Source organism: Pelophylax lessonae (assembly GCF_965119305.1).
Source record: "Pelophylax lessonae genome assembly, chromosome: 3".
Classification (NCBI taxonomy): domain Eukaryota; kingdom Metazoa; phylum Chordata; class Amphibia; order Anura; family Ranidae; genus Pelophylax; species Pelophylax lessonae.
Window position 1 is genome coordinate 308,386,777 of NC_138770.1, and position 20,098 is coordinate 308,406,874.

The following is a 20,098-nucleotide window of genomic DNA, read 5'->3' on the forward strand; positions in this document are numbered from 1 at the left end:
CTAGAGATTTGGCAGGGCTATCTTATATACTGGGGGGCGTATTCACTACTGATTGGCCTCTGGACCCCCTAGTCACTCCAATCACATTCCTAGCATCCTCCTGCCCCCTCAATTGGCTTTTACTGATGGTTCTGGTCCAATCACAGGCTTTTAAAGCCCAGTTCCTGTCCCATTGCATTTTGGTCGGTTCTGGTTGCCGAATTCCAAACTTTTTCAGCAAAAAGTTCGAAATTCGGCCGAATTTCTAACAGTCAATGTTCGGGTCGAACCGATGGTCGACCCGAACCGTTCGATCATCCCTAGTTGATAGTACTTTAACACAGTACCAGCACTTGAGGTGTTACTTTCATAATGCTTACATTACCAGAGCAGTATCTGATTAAAGCGCTTGATTATTAGTCCCTTTGTTCCAGCTCTAGAGTCCCCCTTATATTGGTGGTTCAAATTAGTGCTCCTCTCTTCCCTCCACCCCTGGGTGGCAAATTAAGGCTACTTGATATGGGAGAACTTGTGTGTTTTTTTGTTTTTTTAATATTGTTTCCAGGCTGCTCAGATAGATTTTCCATCCAAAGGAGCTGAGGGACAGGTCGGGCTGTGTCAGGATGCAGAGAGAGCCTCCCTGCCCCTGTATTACACTGATGTAGATCAAGCACAGGAAGGAGGAGGAGTTTAAACCAGGGTGTGACTTCATGCTTGGGTGGAAGTAGCCTGGTGGCCATATTTGTTATTCAGGCAACACACTGAATAAGAATCCAGTTCTGGCAGTATTCGGTGGGGAACTACAGGTCACAGCATGTCTCTTTAGTTAAACTACAGGTCACAGCAGCAGTAGTGCAGCAAGTATCCTAACATATTTTTTTCTGTTGGCATGGTGGGACACTGGCAGAATACTAGCAGAATGTTTTCTTTCAGGCTACCAGCATACTAGAGGTCTTTGTTGACTTGGTCCCCTTCAGCTGACACAGACCGCTATTATTTCAGCAAGGGTTCTAGGTAATGTCGGCAGATCAGGTCTTACACATGGAGAGTATGTAGGGAGTGCAGGGACCCAAACCCCGGTAGGTAGGGAGGAACCTTTGTGTAGTCCCCCATGCAACATACCCCTGGTAGGGGAACAGTTTGTCTCGGGTGGCTCTGACTCCTTTTCATTGTCTGGTATATCCACTAAATTAGGGGGTCTGTCCTCCAGTTAATATGTCCCGAGGGAGAAGGTTTCATCTGCTATTGCTGGGGTACCGCAACAGCTTTCTGGAATACTTGCCAGTTTGGTCTTTCTTGAATACAAATGGAAGCACTCCCCCTCACATCCCTCCTCATTATTACCAGAGGAGGAATTAGGGAAGGACTAGAGGGACTGGAACTGGAAAGACTATCTCTTATTTCCTAGGTGGCCTTGATAAATTGTACAAGAAGTGAAGAGAAATCTTTCACTTTATCCAAGCTAAATAAAAATGGTTGTGGCTTAACTAAAATATCATGAGATATTCAGCATGAATAGGAAGCCTGGTTTTAGGAAAATACTGTATATGTATGTTATCTAATTCTTAACTATCTGGAAGTCAATAGAAAATGTTAGTGCCGGTTCACACTACCGCGGCACGACTTCGGGGGCGACCTGTGAAGTCGCGTGCACCGCGACTTTGGCGCGACTTGCACGGACTTCACATAATGAATGTCAATGCAAGTCTCTCCAATGTCGCCCCAAAGTAGTACAGGAACTACTTTCTAAGTCGGAGCGACTTGAATCGCTTCTATTAGAATGGTTCCTGTAGCACTGCATGGACCGCGACTTGTCAGGCTGACCAGTCGCCTGACAAGTTGCGGTAGTGTGAATGGGCACTTAAGGTTCTAATGTTAAAGTATACCTAAAGGCAAAACTTTTTTTTACGTTTTGGATAAAAGGGAGATAGAAAAGAAAACATGTCAGTTTTAATTGCTATAATCTGTGCCCTCATTAGGGAGATTCAAACTCTTTATTTGTCCTGTTTACCATTATCATTGAAAGTGAAAGTAAAAGAAAATCACAAATTTTGGCCTGTCCCCAGAAAAGTAATAGAAGGGAAATCTTCCAATGAAGACACTAGTTCTGGTGACCTGGGGGCCCCCAAAAGATTCCTTTAATCTTCAGTGATTTCCTTTCACTCCTTGTTTTGGCTGTGGGACAGGAAGTGAAAAGGAAATCTCTCAAATGGGACAAAGATGGCAAAAATAAACCTTATTGGGGTTATAACTAGTGTTGAGCGAACACGGACTGTATTATTCGTGTTCGTACCGAATAATTGGATTTTTTTTACCCGAACACGGACACGGACACTTTACTGTATGTTCGGGTAAAAATCCGTGTTCGGTCGTTTTATTTCCGGGTTTTGCATGCTTTGGCGCTCTTTTCATGGCTGGCTTTCAACAGCCAATCAACAATCGTTTAACTGGTGTGCCTTAAGCCATCCCAGCCATGCCTGCAAATGTCTTAGTAGCTGTGATTGGCCGTCTGAAGCATGTGACCAAGTCTTTATAAGTTCGAGGCAGCCGCCGCAGCAGCGTCATTCTGCTGCTTAGCTAAGGGACAGAGCACACATCAATGTGCTGGCTGCTGATTAGGGAAAGATAGGCAGGAAAAAACCATTTGTGTCCGGATAGAATTGAGGGACAGGTCGGAGTGTTTAGGCAGGGCGAGTTGTAGGCATTTTAGGGATAGAGTCTGCTGAATTATAGGGTCAGTGTCTTCTACAAACTACAATCGATATTGCTGTGTGGGGGGTGGGGTGAATCTGCACTCAATCCTGATCTACGATCTCTTCTCAATCCTGTTAGGGACAGAGTCTGCTGAATTTTAGGGAAACTGTGTTCTACAAACTACAATCGATATTGCTGTGTGGTGTGGGATTGGAGATAGGCAGGTGTCAGTGATCCACATCCATTTTTCTGTGTGTGAGCTGCAGTGAACACAATCTTTTTGGGCTGCAGTGAACACAATCTTTTTGGGCTGCAGTGAACACAATCTTTTTGGGCTGCAGTGAACACAATCTTTTTGGGCTGCAGTGAACACAATCTTTTTGGGCTGCAGTGAACACAATCTTTTTGGGGTGCAGTGAACAAAATCTTTTTGGGGTGCAGTGAACACAATCCTTTTTGGTGTGCAGTGAACACAATCTTTGTGGGGTGCAGTGAACAAAATCCTTTGTGGGGTGCAGTGAACACAATCTTTTTGGGGTGCAGTGAACAAAATCCTTTTTGGGGTGCAGTGAACAACATCCTTTTTGGGGTGCAGTGAACACAATCTTTTTGGGGTGCAGTGAACAAAATCCTTTGTGGGGTGCAGTGAACACAATCTTTTTGGGGTGCAGTGAACACAATCTTTTTGGGGTGGAGTGAACAACATCCTTTTTGGGGTGCAGTGAACAAAATCCTTTTTGGGGTGCAGTGAACAAAATCATTTTTGGGGTGCAGTGAACACAATCTTTTTGGGGTGCAGTGAACACAATCTTTGTGGGGTGCAGTGAACACAATCTTTTTGGGGTGGAGTGAACAACATCCTTTTTGGGGTGCAGTGAACAACATCCTTTTTGGGGTGCAGTGAACACAATCTTTTTGGGGTGCAGTGAACACAATCTTTGTGGGGTACAGTGAACAGAATCTTTGTGGGGTGCAGTGAACACAATCTTTGGGGGGTACAGTGAACACAATCTTTTTGGGGTGCAGTGAACACAATCTTTGTGGGGTGCAGTGAACACAATCTTTTTGGGGTGGAGTGAACAAAATCATTTTTGGGGTGCAGTGAACAACATCCTTTTTGGGGTGCAGTGATCAAAATCCTTTTTGGGGTGCAGTGAACACAATCTTTTTGGGGTGCAGTGAACAAAATCCTTTGTGGGGTGCAGTGAACAGAATCTTTGTGGGGTGCAGTGAACACAATCTTTGGGGGGGTACAGTGAACACAATCTTTTTGGGGTGCAGTGAACACAATCTTTGTGGGGTACAGTGAACAGAATCTTTGTGGGGTGCAGTGAACACAATCTTTGGGGGGTACAGTGAACACAATCTTTTTGGGGTGCAGTGAACACAATCTTTGGGGGGTACAGTGAACACAATCTTTTTGGGGTGCAGTGAACACAATCTTTGTGGGGTGCAGTGAACACAATCTTTGGGGGGGTACAGTGAACACAATCTTTTTGGGGTGCAGTGAACAACATCCTTTTAGGGTGCAGTGAACACAATCTTTGTGGGGTGCAGTGAACAACATCCTTTTAGGGTGCAGTGAACACAATCTTTGTGGGGTACAGTGAACAGAATCTTTGTGGGGTGCAGTGAACACAATCTTTGGGGGGTACAGTGAACACAATCTTTGTGAGGTGCAGTGAACACAATCTTTGTGGGGTGCAGTGAACACAATCATTGTGGGGTGCAGTGAACTCAATCATTGTGGGGTACAGTGAACACAATCTCATACTTCTGAAGATTTGAGGGTGCTGCCTGTTCCATACTCCCCCTACTCCTCATCTAGCCTTTTAGGGGTACAAACAATAGTAATTGGGGCCTAGTGTGGTTGTGTACGTGTGATATACATACACTTTTTTTGGATCATATTTTCTATTCCGCTATTTAATCAAAAACCTTTGGGGATCAGTTAAATTGGGGGATAGTCTGTGTTGGTACGTGTGAGAGAGATCCACCTTTCCAAGTTGTTGGGGTTCATCTCATACTTCTGAAGGTTTGAGGGTGCTGCCTGTTCCATACTCCCCCTACTCCTAGCCTTTTAGGGGTACAAACAATAGTAATTGGGGCCTAGTGTGGTTGTGTACGTGTGATATACATACACTTTTTTTGGATCATATTTTCTATTCCGCTATTTAATCAAAAACCTTTGGGGATCAGTTAAATTGGGGGATAGTCTGTGTTGGTACGTGTGAGAGAGATCCACCTTTCCAAGTTGTTGGGGTTCATCTCATACTTCTGAAGGTTTGAGGGTGCTGCCTGTTCCATACCCCCCCTACTCCTCATCTAGCCTTTTAGGGGTACAAACAATAGTAATTGGGGCCTAGTGTGGTTGTGTACGTGTGATATACATACACTTTTTTTGGATCATATTTTCTATTCCGCTATTTAATCAAAAACCTTTGGGGATCAGTTAAATTGGGGGATAGTCTGTGTTGGTACGTGTGAGAGAGATCCACCTTTCCAAGTTGTTGGGGTTCATCTCATACTTCTGAAGGTTTGAGGGTGCTGCCTGTTCCATACTCCCCCTACTCCTCATCTAGCCTTTTAGGGGTACAAACAATAGTAATTGGGGCCCAGTGTGGTTGTGTACGTGTGATATACATACACTTTTTTTGGATCATATTTTCTATTCCGCTATTTAATCAAAAACCTTTGGGGATCAGTTAAATTGGGGGATAGTCTGTGTTGGTACGTGTGAGAGAGATCCACCTTTCCAAGTTGTTGGGGTTCATCTCATACTTCTGAAGGTTTGAGGGTGCTGCCTGTTCCATACCCCCCCTACTCCTCATCTAGCCTTTTAGGGGTACAAACAATAGTAATTGGGGCCTAGTGTGGTTGTGTACGTGTGATATACATACACTTTTTTGGGATCATATTTTCTATTCCGCTATTTAATCAAAAACCTTTGGGGATCAGTTAAATTGGGGGATAGTCTGTGTTGGTACGTGTGAGAGAGATCCACCTTTCCAAGTTGTTGGGGTTCATCTCATACTTCTGAAGGTTTGAGGGTGCTGCCTGTTCCATACCCCCCCTACTCCTCATCTAGCCTTTTAGGGGTACAAACAATAGTAATTGGGGCCTAGTGTGGTTGTGTACGTGTGATATACATACACTTTTTTTGGATCATATTTTCTATTCCGCTATTTAATCAAAAACCTTTGGGGATCAGTTAAATTGGGGGATAGTCTGTGTTGGTACGTGTGAGAGAGATCCACCTTTCCAAGTTTTTGGGGTTCATCTCATACTTCTGAAGATTTGAGGGTGCTGCCTGTTCCATACCCCCCCTACTCCTCATCTAGCCTTTTAGGGGTACAAACAATAGTAATTGGGGCCTAGTGTGGTTGTGTACGTGTGATATACATACACTTTTTTTGGATCATATTTTCTATTCCGCTATTTAATCAAAAACCTTTGGGGATCAGTTAAATTGGGGGATAGTCTGTGTTGGTACGTGTGAGAGAGATCCACCTTTCCAAGTTGTTGGGGTTCATCTCATACTTCTGAAGGTTTGAGGGTGCTGCCTGTTCCATACTCCCCCTACTCCTCATCTAGCCTTTTAGGGGTACAAACAATAGTAATTGGGGCCTAGTGTGGTTGTGTACGTGTGATATACATACACTTTTTTTGGATCATATTTTCTATTCCGCTATTTAATCAAAAACCTTTGGGGATCAGTTAAATTGGGGGATAGTCTGTGTTGGTACGTGTGAGAGAGATCCACCTTTCCAAGTTGTTGGGGTTCATCTCATACTTCTGAAGGTTTGAGGGTGCTGCCTGTTCCATACTCCCCCTACTCCTCATCTAGCCTTTTAGGGGTACAAACAATAGTAATTGGGGCCTAGTGTGGTTGTGTACGTGTGATATACATACACTTTTTTGGGATCATATTTTCTATTCCGCTATTTAATCAAAAACCTTTGGGGATCAGTTAAATTGGGGGATAGTCTGTGTTGGTACGTGTGAGAGAGATCCACCTTTCCAAGTTGTTGGGGTTCATCTCATACTTCTGAAGGTTTGAGGGTGCTGCCTGTTCCATACCCCCCCTACTCCTCATCTAGCCTTTTAGGGGTACAAACAATAGTAATTGGGGCCTAGTGTGGTTGTGTACGTGTGATATACATACACTTTTTTTGGATCATATTTTCTATTCCGCTATTTAATCAAAAACCTTTGGGGATCAGTTAAATTGGGGGATAGTCTGTGTTGGTACGTGTGAGAGAGATCCACCTTTCCAAGTTGTTGGGGTTCATCTCATACTTCTGAAGGTTTGAGGGTGCTGCCTGTTCCATACCCCCCCTACTCCTCATCTAGCCTTTTAGGGGTACAAACAATAGTAATTGGGGCCTAGTGTGGTTGTGTACGTGTGATATACATACACTTTTTTTGGATCATATTTTCTATTCCGCTATTTAATCAAAAACCTTTGGGGATCAGTTAAATTGGGGGATAGTCTGTGTTGGTACGTGTGAGAGAGATCCACCTTTCCAAGTTGTTGGGGTTCATCTCATACTTCTGAAGGTTTGAGGGTGCTGCCTGTTCCATACTCCCCCTACTCCTCATCTAGCCTTTTAGGGGTACAAACAATAGTAATTGGGGCCCAGTGTGGTTGTGTACGTGTGATATACATACACTTTTTTTGGATCATATTTTCTATTCCGCTATTTAATCAAAAACCTTTGGGGATCAGTTAAATTGGGGGATATTCTGTGTTGGTACGTGTGAGAGAGATCCACCTTTCCAAGTTGTTGGGGTTCATCTCATACTTCTGAAGGTTTGAGGGTGCTGCCTGTTCCATACCCCCCCTACTCCTCATCTAGCCTTTTAGGGGTACAAACAATAGTAATTGGGGCCTAGTGTGGTTGTGTACGTGTGATATACATACACTTTTTTGGGATCATATTTTCTATTCCGCTATTTAATCAAAAACCTTTGGGGATCAGTTAAATTGGGGGATAGTCTGTGTTGGTACGTGTGAGAGATATCCACCTTTCCAAGTTGTTGGGGTTCATCTCATACTTCTGAAGGTTTGAGGGTGCTGCCTGTTCCATACCCCCCCTACTCCTCATCTAGCCTTTTAGGGGTACAAACAATAGTAATTGGGGCCTAGTGTGGTTGTGTACGTGTGATATACATACACTTTTTTTGGATCATATTTTCTATTCCGCTATTTAATCAAAAACCTTTGGGGATCAGTTAAATTGGGGGATAGTCTGTGTTGGTACGTGTGAGAGAGATCCACCTTTCCAAGTTGTTGGGGTTCATCTCATACTTCTGAAGGTTTGAGGGTGCTGCCTGTTCCATACCCCCCCTACTCCTCATCTAGCCTTTTAGGGGTACAAACAATAGTAATTGGGGCCTAGTGTGGTTGTGTACGTGTGATATACATACACTTTTTTGGGATCATATTTTCTATTCCGCTATTTAATCAAAAACCTTTGGGGATCAGTTAAATTGGGGGATAGTCTGTGTTGGTACGTGTGAGAGAGATCCACCTTTCCAAGTTGTTGGGGTTCATCTCATACTTCTGAAGGTTTGAGGGTGCTGCCTGTTCCATACCCCCCCTACTCCTCATCTAGCCTTTTAGGGGTACAAACAATAGTAATTGGGGCCTAGTGTGGTTGTGTACGTGTGATATACATACACTTTTTTTGGATCATATTTTCTATTCCGCTATTTAATCAAAAACCTTTGGGGATCAGTTAAATTGGGGGATAGTCTGTGTTGGTACGTGTGAGAGAGATCCACCTTTCCAAGTTGTTGGGGTTCATCTCATACTTCTGAAGGTTTGAGGGTGCTGCCTGTTCCATACCCCCCCTACTCCTCATCTAGCCTTTTAGGGGTACAAACAATAGTAATTGGGGCCTAGTGTGGTTGTGTACGTGTGATATACATACACTTTTTTTGGATCATATTTTCTATTCCGCTATTTAATCAAAAACCTTTGGGGATCAGTTAAATTGGGGGATAGTCTGTGTTGGTACGTGTGAGAGAGATCCACCTTTCCAAGTTTTTGGGGTTCATCTCATACTTCTGAAGATTTGAGGGTGCTGCCTGTTCCATACTCCTCCTCCTACTGCTCAACCTTCCTTTTAGGGGTACAAACAATAGTAGTTGGGGCCTAGTGTGGTGGTGTACGTGCGAGATACATACACTTTCTTTTTGATCATATTTTCTATTCCGCTATTCAATTAAAACCTTTGGGGATCAATTCAATTGCGAGATAGTCTGTGTCGGTACGTGTGAGATCCACCTTTCCAAGTTGTTGGGGTTCATCTCATACTTCTGAAGATTTGAGGGTGCTGCCTGTTCCATACTCCTGCTCCTACTGCTCAACCATCCTTTTAGGGGTACAAACAATAGTAATTGGGGCCTAGTGTGGTTGTGTACGTGCGAGATACATACACTTTTTTTGATCATATTTCCTATTCCGCTATTCAATAAAAACCTTTGAGGATCAATTGAATTGCGGGATAGTCTGTGTCGGTACGTGTGAGATCCACCTTTCCAAGTTTTTGGGGTTCATCTCATACTTCTGAAGATTTGAGGGTGCTGCCTGTTCCATACTCCAGCTCCTACTCCTCATCCATCCTTTTAGGGGTACAAACAATAGTAATTGGGGCCTAGTGTGGTTGTGTACGTGCGAGATACATACACTTTTTTTGATCATATTTCCTATTCCGCTATTCAATAAAAACCTTTGAGGATCAATTGAATTGCGGGATAGTCTGTGTCGGTACGTGTGAGATCCACCTTTCCAAGTTTTTGGGGTTCATCTCATACTTCTGAAGATTTGAGGGTGCTGTCTGTTCCATACTCCTCCTACTCCTCATCCATCCTTTTAGGGGTAGAAACAATAGTAATTGGGGCCTAGTGTGGTTTTGTACGTGCGAGATACATATACTTTTTTGGATCATATTTCCTATTCCGCTATTCAATAAAAACCTTTCTAGGGCAAGATCTTAAATTACAGAAATATGAGGAGACCGTCAAATAAGGGCCGTGGCCTGGGTCGTGGTGCTGCTGGTAGAGCTCCTGTTGCAAGGAGAGGACGTGGTCGATCTGTGCCAGCTACACGCACAAGTGAAACACCTTCCTCAAGTGTGAGTAGGCGACAGAACCTGCATCAGTATTTGGTAGGGCATCAAACGCCCCTAGAAGTGATGAGGCCAGAACAAGTTGAGGCGATAGTAGATTGGTTTGCTGCTGACAGTGCCTCCAGTTCCTTCACATTGTCTCCCACCCAGTCTACTGCAGAAAGGTCAGAGTTGGCACCTGCAGCCAATGTCCAACCGTCTTTCACCTCACCCCCTTGCAAATCAGGCCAGCAGTCTGAGCCCCAAGCCATACAGCAGTCTCTTATTCTTTTTGAGGACTCTGTCAGCAGGGTTTCCCAGGGCCATCCACCTAGCCCTGCCCCAGAAGTGGAAGAGATTGAGTGCAGCGATGCCCAACCACTTATTTCTCAAGATGAGTACATGCAAGGATCATCGCAGCACGTCTCCGATGATGACGAAACGCAGGTGCCAACTGCTGCGGCGTTCAGCATTGTGGAGACCGACAAGGAGGGCAGGGGTGAAGACTGGGTGGAAGATGATGTGGAGGACGATGAGGTCCTCGACCCCACATGGAATGAACGTCATGCAGGTGACCTGAGTAGTTTGGAGGAAGAGGCGGTGGTCGCACAGAGCCACCAGCACAGCAGAAGAGGGAGCAGGGTGCAGAAGCGGAGCGGCCGTGCCCTAGACACTACGCCCGCTACTGCCCAACGCAGCAAGGGAACGAGCGCACCAAAGTCAGCTCAAAGGAGTTCTCTAGCGTGGAAGTTCTTTAGAAAATGTGCTGATGACAGGACACGAGTGGTTTGCACCCTGTGCAATCAGAGCTTGAAGCGAGGCATAAACCTTCTCAACCTGAGCACAACCTGCATGATCAGGCATCTAAGTGCAAAGCACGAGCTGCAGTGGAGTACACACCTTCAAAACCAAGAAACGTCTCTGGCTCATCCTGCTTCCTCTTCTGCTGCAGTCTCGGCCGCTCCAGCCACATCTGTAGTGATACCGGCACCTGCCACCCCGCAAACAGACGATCTGTCAGCAACACCACCACCTGGGTCACCAACAACCATCTCCACAATGTCCCGTGGAAGCGTTCAGCTTTCCATCTCCCAAACACTTGAGAGGAAGAGGAAGTACCCCCCTACCCACCCGCGATCCCTGGCCCTGAATGCCAGCATTTCAAAATTATTGGCCTTTGAAATGCTGTCATTCCGTCTGGTGGAGACGCACAGTTTTAAAAACCTTATGTCGGTGGCTGTCCCACAGTACGTCGTGCCCAGCCGCCACTACTTTTCCAGGCAAGCCATCCCTTCCCTGCACAACCAAGTGGGGGAAAATATCAGGTGTGCACTGCGCAACGCCATCTGTGCCAAGGTCCACCTAACTACGGATACGTGGACCAGTAAGCACGGTCAGGGGCGTTATATCTCCCTAACGGCACACTGGGTAAATGCAGTGGCGGATGGGCCTGAGGCGGATAGCAATTTGGCGCATGTCCTTCCACCACCGAGGATTGCAGGGCGCTTCAGTTTGCCTCCTGTTCCTAACTCCTCCTACTCCGCTTCCTCATCCTCTACCGCCTCCTCATCCGGACAGCGTAACACCTTCACCACCAACTTCAGCACGGCCAGGGGTAAACGACAGCAGGCAGTTTTACAACTTGCCTGTTTGGGGGACAAACCACACACCGCGCAGGAGTTGTGGAGGAGCATGGAACAGCAGACAAATGAGTGGTTGCTGCCAGCGAGCCTCAAGCCCGGCCTGGTGGTGTGCGATAACGGGCGAAATCTCATAGCAGCTCTGGGCCTAGCCGGTTTGACGCACATCCCTTGCCTGGCGCATGTGCTGAATTTGGTGGTGCAGAGGTTCCTTAAAAACTACCCCGATATGTCAGAGCTGCTGCAGAAAGTGCGGGCCGTTTGTGCGCACTTTCGGCGTTCTCACCCTGCTGCTGCTCGCCTGGCAGCGCTGCAGCGTAACTTCGGCCTTCCCGCTCACCGCCTCATATGTGACGTGCCCACAAGGTGGAACTCCACCTTGCACATGCTGGAAAGACTGTGCGAGCAGCAGCAGGCCATAGTGGAGTTTCAGCTGCAGCACGCACGCGTGAGTCGCTCTGCGGAACAGCACCACTTCACCACCAATAACTGGGCCTCCATGCGAGACCTGTGTGCCTTGTTGCGCTGTTTTGAGTACTCCACCAACATGGCCAGTGGCAATGACGCCGTTCTCAGCTTAACTATCCCATTTCTATGCCTCCTTGAAAAAACAATTCGGGCGATGATGGAAGAGGATGTGGCACAGGATGAGGAGGAGGAGGAGGATGAAGAGGTAACATTTCCAAGGCTTTCAGGGCAGTCATTCGCAAGGGGCTCCGAGGGTGGGTTCCTGCACACGCAAACGCCAGGGACGCAATTGTCCAGCAGGGGCACAGTTCTGGAGGATGAGGAGGATGAGGAGGAGGAGGAGCTGGAGGAGGAGATGGAACCATGTTCACAGCAGGGTGGCACCCAGGCCAGCTCATGGCCATCACTGGTGCGTGGCTGGGGGGATACAGAGGACACGGACGATACACCTCCCACAGAGGACAGCCTTTCGTCGCCTCTGGGCAGCCTGGCACACATGAGCGATTACATGCTGCAGTGTCTCCACAACGACCGCCGAGTTGCCCACATTCTAACTTGTGCTGATTACTGGGTGGCCACGCTGCTGGATCCCCGTTACAAGGACAACGTACCGTCCTTAATTCACTCACTGGAGCGCGATCGCAAGATGCGCGAGTACAAGCGCACGCTGGTAGACGCCATGCTGCTGGCATTCCCATCTGACAGCGGGGCCACAGTGGAAGCACAAGGCAGAGGAGGAGGAGGAGGAGGTCGCCAACGCAACCAGGGCACCGCCAGCACCTCAGAAGGCAGGGTTAGCATGGCCGAAATGTGGAAAAGCTTTGTCAGCACGCCACAACAAACAGCAGCACCAGCAGCTCAGATGGAACGTCTTAGCAGGAGGCAGCATTTTACCAACATGGTGGAGCAGTATGTGTGCACACGCCTACATGTAGTGAATGACGGGTCTGCCCCCTTCAACTTCTGGGTCTCCAAATTGGGCACATGGCCTGAGCTTGCCCTTTACGCCTTGGAGGTGCTGGCGTGCCCTGCAGCCAGTGTATTATCTGAACGGGTATTTAGCACGGCTGGGGGCGTTATAACAGACAAGCGCAGCCGCCTGTCCAGAGACAATGTGGACAAGCTCACGTTCATTAAAATGAACCAGGCATGGATCCCACGGGACTTTTCCGTACCTTATGCAGAATAGCAATGGATACCGACCTTACCCACCCATTGTTCCATTTTTGCTCTTTCTCACTCTTTTGGGGTGTACCCTCATTTAAAATTTTTGAAAAGAAGCAGTGTTGGCTACCTCGTCCTCCTCCTCAGGGCCAGATTAATGTAGGGGCTATTGGAGCTGCAGCTCCAGGCCCCTACCTTTTATATAGGCCCCGGGTTGGCCATATTCACTGTTACCGCTCTTCTGTCACTTGTAAACACAGAAGTCTGGCTTCTATGCTCGCTTCCCCAGGCAGCACCCTCAGAACCTCCCCACACAGCGTGAAGGCCGGACAAGGAGGGACAGTTGGCGATGCATGGATGTGTTTATGGGCTTCAGAGACAGCATCCCATGTTGAATTAGGCATGCATGGCTGCACCCTTCCTCCTCTGGGTGCATGGCAAGGCACGGCCCTTAAGGCCCTTCAAAATCCTCAGCACCAAGCCCATGATGCTGTTAATCCGGCCCTGGTCCTCCTCCACCGCCGCTTCCACCTACACCGCCCATAGGTGTGCGCAGCCTATTGCATTAAGGTGTGCACCCCAAAGTTGAAATACACATGCATGTGTTTGCCAGCAGGGAGAGTAATGTATCGGGGCCATGTACCTGTAGGCAAGGAGAAATAGAGCAGAGCAGGTCCCAGGGAGATCTTTCCCATCTCCTCACTGGCAATGCTATGTGCCCTAGGTGATTAGGGTGTACCCAGGCACACCCAGCACACCCTGTGCGCACGCCTATGTCACCGCCACATCCACCACCACCTCAACCTCCCTCCTACTCCATATGGGCCTCGTCCTTCAGAGATGAAGAAGAACATTGTTTTATTTTTCTGTTTTTTTTTGTTGTTTTAAGTTATTTCCCTATCCACATTTGTTTTCAGAGCACTTGCCATGCTCTTAATTACGTTTTGCTGCCATTTGCAGCACTCTAGCCCTTTCCTTTGGTGTTTTAGAGCCATTTTAGTGCCTTAAAGTTCGGGTCCCCATTGACTTCAATGGGGTTCGGTGTCCGGGAAAAGTTCGGTAAAAGTCCGGGACACGGACCCGGACTTTTTTTTAAAGTTCGGCCGAACCCGTCGAACACGGACATCTAGGTGTCCGCTCAACCCTAGTTATAACTCTCCCTAACTCTATCCAAAAAAAAAAAAAAAAAGTTTTACCTATAGTTCTATTTTAACAGCATCCTTTGGAGCTTCTTCTTATCTAATTATGCTTACAACTGCTATTTGTATAGAGGGGGAATGCATACCTGTAAAACACAGAATTACAGAAACTCAAATTTTACATGGCCCCCTTTCCACCATCTTAACACATGCATGTGTATTTATAGGACATTTTTACCCATATGATAAGCAGACTCAATGCTGCAAATGTTTGAAAGCATACAGAATAGTTTTGTGTACTTGTCAAATATTCTTTACTATAACTGTAGCATGTGCACCATGCAGTAAGGCCCCATGTACACTGCTACTTGTAAACGGACGTTTAGGAGCAGTTGGGAGTTTTTTTCAGAAGCCCCTGAACCCTCCTCTATGTTATCTTATCTGTCCATGTACACTGCTACTTGTAAACGGACGTTTAGGAGAAGTTGGGCATTTTTTTTTCAGAAGCCCCTGAACCCTCCTCTATGTTACCTTATCTGTCCATGTACACTGCTACTTGTAAAGGGAAGTTTAGGAGCAGTTGGGCGTTTTTTTCAGAAGCCTCTGAACCCTCTTCTATGTTATCTTATCTGTCCATGTACACTGAGTCGTTTACAGTCATTTAGAGGCAGTTGAGTTCAGTGTCGTTTTTTGGAAAGCAATTATTTGCGTTCAGGATGTTCAGAACGTGTCGTTTCAAACGCAAAACGCGACCGAACGCGGTCACCCTCGTTTAGCGCTTGCATTTTTACTGTTTAAAGGGGAATTATTTTTTGACCTCTAAAAACGGATCTGAGCGCAAATGCCTGCTAAATGCCACTAAACGCGGCTGCAAATGCGACACAATGGACGTTTTAAACGTCCTTTACATAGCTGTAAAATTCCAGCGTTCAAAGGACTTTTGAAAACGTCCCGTGTACATGTAGCCTGACTGTGCAGAGACCATATCTTCAGTTAGCTCTAACAGGTAACACATGCCTAGAACATTATTATATATTATTCCTGGTGCAGAACACACCAAGAAGAGAAAAAGAATTGTCACTTTCATGACCTGACCTATTTAGAACTAAAGTTGGCTGTAGACAATCTTTCATCAACATTAATGGGAGAAAGAAGAGCTGCCCTTCCTTGAGGAACCCTCACCTCAATGATAGCTGTAGTGAGAGAGATACAGAGGCTACCATTGCTGACCTTGTTCTAAGATTTACTAGCTGTCTGGCTGTTCATCAATTCATTCTCATTTGTGCATACTTGTTCCAGGTCAGTTCTGAAGCCACTGGATTAGCATGACAGCCCGGAAACAAATGCATATCTCTCCTCTCTCACTACAGTTATCTTTAGGGTGCAAATCATTCTCATACTAGAAAAGCTTTATGGTTTAGTATCTTTACTTATGTCTTTCACACATATTAGTTGTCACTTCTTTGGTAATTTCTATACAGAGGGAGTAACTTCACACAGGCACTATCATGTTAGCATGCATTATACAAATTACTGAGCAACCACAAGCTGCCAAGACGAGAAAAAGGAAAAATTAGAATTGCCACAAAGAGTGGTTCAAGTACTGGCACAGGCAGTACAACAATGTTCAACCTTACTATGTCACTAAATAGCTCAGCTACGCTACTAACATTAGATGTGCATACATAAGCCATTCACCAAATGGTTTTAATATAAAAAAATATTATAATACATAAATGCAAAAAATGTTCATATCTGGCCTGTGGAGGAGCAAGAAGGATGGGAGTGAGTAAGCACTGGGAAAAAAGACAGCGATCATCTGGGAAAAATTCAACATGTCTGTCTCATGACAATGCTCACCCATGGCTTTTCTGCTGGTGTTAAGGATGGCACACTGGTATAAAACTACTACCCAATCTGGCCATAACCAGATAAAGTTTTTCTTATGTCTAAAGTTGCCCTTAGCTTTACATTTAAATACTTTTAATATGATAAACGGAAAAGATACAAACAAAACTCATAAAAGAGAGTAGGGCGCACAGAAGTTATGTTTTATGATTTTTATATTGCAGAGATTGAGATTTCTTCTTCCTGTACATTCATCAGCTACACTGTTTGTACCGAGTTGTACCCATGATGGGGTTTTATACAGTGTTTGTAACCCTTGATATTCATACTAGGATCCTGATACTTTGTATTACATGCCCATCACTGTGTACCCTGTTCCTTGTTTAAAAATTAATAAACTTACCATTAAAAAAAAAAAAGAAGAGAGTGGAGTGATATGCAGGGTATATTATTAAGCACAACGCAGTAGAAATGATAAATTTACAGTGAATGATATAAGACAGTATTATGGAACTAAGGAAGACCAATTTGCATGAGATCAAAAATGTACAGTGAGCTTAGTAGAGACCAAAAATGCCATATCCTACCTGTAGAGCAGAATGCTAAGCTTAAAGTGACAGCACGCCAAATCCATGCCATAGTCCTCAATTCCTTAGCTGTTCCCCACTCAGTATACAAAAAGCATAGCTTGTCCCTTTTTGCTGCCCTTCCTCCACACCAGCACACTCACATTAAGAACTATGGAAGAGAAATGTGAGCTAGCAATGCAGACAGGCAGAGGCAGGTGCAATGCACTAGGAAATAAATAACGTGCCAGGAATGCATTGAACGAATCAAACAACCGGAGAGGCCTGTTGGGTAACAAGGACAAATTACTCAATGCATGGCGGACATAGGATTTTTTATTGACTCATCGGATTTAGGGGCCTATTTATAAATCAGTTGAATCAAGCCTGTTTTGATTTATTTTTGCCACAATTTTTAAAGCTGTGCACTTAGGGCCAGCTAATACATTTATTACTGAAAGGGTTTAGGGAAGTTGTGAATCTCTTATTCTTCTGAAATGTGTGGCATAAATATGGAAAATTATGGAATAATGTCTGTCTTTCCAGTAGAAAACTGCAAGTGCAAGCATTGCATATGTAGTAAGGGGTGTACATAGCGTAACAAACAAATTAGTAAATAAATATTTAGGAGTTAACCACTTCAGCCCTGGAAGATTTTACCCCCTTCATGACCAGGCCATTTTTAGCTTTTCAGCACTATTTTCTATTTTCTGTTATAAAAATATCCAATAAAAAAAAAAATCTAATTTCTTTAAAAAATTAGGCCAAAGTGTGTATCCTGTTATATGTCTTTGGTAAAAAAACAAAAAACAAAAAAAAAAAAAAACCCAATAAGTGAATATTGTTTAGTTTGTTGGAAAGATAGAGCATCTACAAACTATGGTGTATACAGGTATATTTGAAAATTGATCAATCCTGATGTACTGATGGCAGATGTCATTTTTGAAGCCTTTAAAATGTCAGGACTAGGGATAGACCAATTATTGGCAAGGTCGATATATCGGGGGCCGATATGCACTTTCCTCGATATATTGGTATCGACCCCGGAACTGGCCGATATTGCCGATATTTTTGTGACGTCATTCTGCCTTCTTAGGCCACCTCCCTCGCCTTGGACAGCCTCGTCTGGAGTCGATCCACCACAGGGTGCCAGCCAGCCAGCCACCCAGCCACCCACCACAGGGTGCCAGCCAGTCAGCCATCTACCACAGGGTGCCAGCAAGCCAGCCATCAACCACGGGGTGCCAGCAAGCCAGCCATTAAGCATTAAACAAAAATTAACATGTTCAGTACCAGATTTGTGTCAAAAATTGTCTTTATTATTCAAAACTTTAAATGTGACCAAAATATCGGTATCGGTATCGGCCCTGAAAAAAACATATTGGTCTATCCCTAGTCAGGACATGACAAATACCTCCCAAATTACCCCATTTTGTAAAGAAGACAGTTACTCTGACTGGTGACAGCATGTTAATAAAAAAACTAATTAAATTTATATTCAATATTTCAAATAGTTTTTTATTTTGTTTAACATAATTTTTTACTTAAAAAAAAAAAAAAAAAAAAAATACTTCCATCAGAGTAGTTCAATGCTACCATAGTAACATTGTACTACTCGCGGGGGGTGGTGATCAGAGGTTTTTTTTTTTTTTTTACACATTGATTGCTGGTACAATGAAGATCTGTCATGAATGGGTTAAGTTCAAGACAGCTATAAATACTAGTAATCTGTGATTAGCTACAGCTAATTGTACATTGTGTGATTGGCCCAGGTACCATGTGTTATCTGTGGGCCAATCACAGCTCACTAGTAAAGGAAGCAAAGCGGTCACAGGGGGGAGTGCCCACCCGCAGTAAATGTACTGTGGGCGGTCGGCAAGTAGTTAAACACAGTAAATAACAAACATACTTTATATTACAGAGTATCTTTTATTACAAAAGTAACAATGAATGTTCATACATTTTAGAAATCAATTACAGTAAACCTCCTTCCATTGCGGGGGTTACGTTCCGGACCCAGCCGCGAAAAGTGAAATTCCGCGAAATAGAAAAACCCTATTAAAATGCATTGTAGGCATGTTTTTTTTACTGTCACTGTACGTGTAAAAGCATTTTAAGGTCTTTAAACACACTTTTAAAACAATAGAAACTCATTTAAACACATAAAAGATACTGAGAGACATAGCAAGAGCTATAGAAAACATAAAAATATTTCATTTTTAATGATTTATATAGTAAAATAACATTACAAAAAAAAAACGCAATATACCGGGACCGCAAAAACTGAACAGAGATGGAGCGGGGGTTTACTGTACTTTTTTATTTTTATTTGTTATTTATTACTTAAAAATTAAATACATAGGGCCCGATTTACTTAAAAAATCACTTTGCAAATTTCTTACCATTTCTGTAAATGTAACCTATAATTCCTGTAAATATGTTTGTATCAGTTTCCGTGTTGCCTTTCGCCAGGCGAATATAACAGCCTCTAACTTTCAGTCCTTAGAAAAAAATGGCTTAAGAACATTCGACCATAAGAGCTAATAGGATAGGAACATGTGATCAGAAGGGGACATAATGTGTGGGGGAATTGTGCATTGTGTTCAGTCTATAGAGAATCTCAACAGAAATTAAAAAGTGCCGTAATATACCAAACTTATAAATGATCTTAAGGAAAAATGTATAGCGTCAAAAGTAAATGAACAACAATGAAATGTGAATACTGTGTTATATATGAACAACACATTGAAATAAAGTCCAAAAAAGTGCTAAAGTGAAAAAAATATATATAAGTCTACTTTTGAATGAAAATCAACAATAAAACCCAATATAATGGAAAATATAATGAAAATATAGATTTAAATGCACAGTCCCATGATAGGTTTAGCAATATAAACATATTGGTCAAAGCACAAAGCACAAAGCACAAAGTTCAGTGCACAGATGGTGAATTGAAAAGTAAAGAAGTGATCCAGTATAGTGCTCCAGAATCATCCACCACACCCCTGTGAAATGGACACTCACCGGAAAATCCGACTGCCGTTACATTAGCAAACACGCTTTCAGCAGTAGCGGCCGGTGTGTTGGGGGCGCAGGGGCGCCGCCCCCCCTATCCATGTATCCGGCCCCCAATCTATATGCGGGGCGCCGGACGCATGGAGTTCAATGGGGCTTTTTTTTTAATCACCTGATTAGAGCCAGAGGCTCTAATAGGCTTCAGCAAAGGGTGGACCCGGGGCGCAGAGCAGTGTGCCCCGAGCCCACCCATTGTGTGACAATAGCGGATGAAAATTCGCTATTGTCACACGGATCCTCCTCCTGGCCAATCAGGAAGCGGGTCCTCCCGCTTCCTGATTGGCCGAAAGCCAAACCCCATGCCATTGGCTGCTGAGGAGGCGGGAGGACTGAGGACTCGAGGAGACCCTGGGGGACTGAGGAGAAGCTGCCCCTGCCTGAGGTAAGCGCACTGGTCTTGCGAGGGGGGG

The 20,098-nt window shown here is 44.7% G+C and overlaps 1 protein-coding gene across 1 annotated transcript in view; it reads right to left on the reverse strand.

Annotated features, from left to right (window-relative positions):
* CHRND (cholinergic receptor nicotinic delta subunit) overlaps nt 1–16,823 on the reverse strand; it is a gene marked incomplete at its 3' end in the record, with an annotated part of 128,664 nt that extends 111,841 nt beyond the window's left edge. Inside the window, exon 1 of the mRNA XM_082250878.1 lies at nt 16,635–16,823. Coding sequence (XP_082107004.1) covers nt 16,635–16,686 — 52 coding nt within the window. The 5' untranslated portion in view covers nt 16,687–16,823. The remainder of the gene's footprint in view (nt 1–16,634) is intronic.
* Between the last annotated feature and the right edge of the window lie 3,275 nt (nt 16,824–20,098).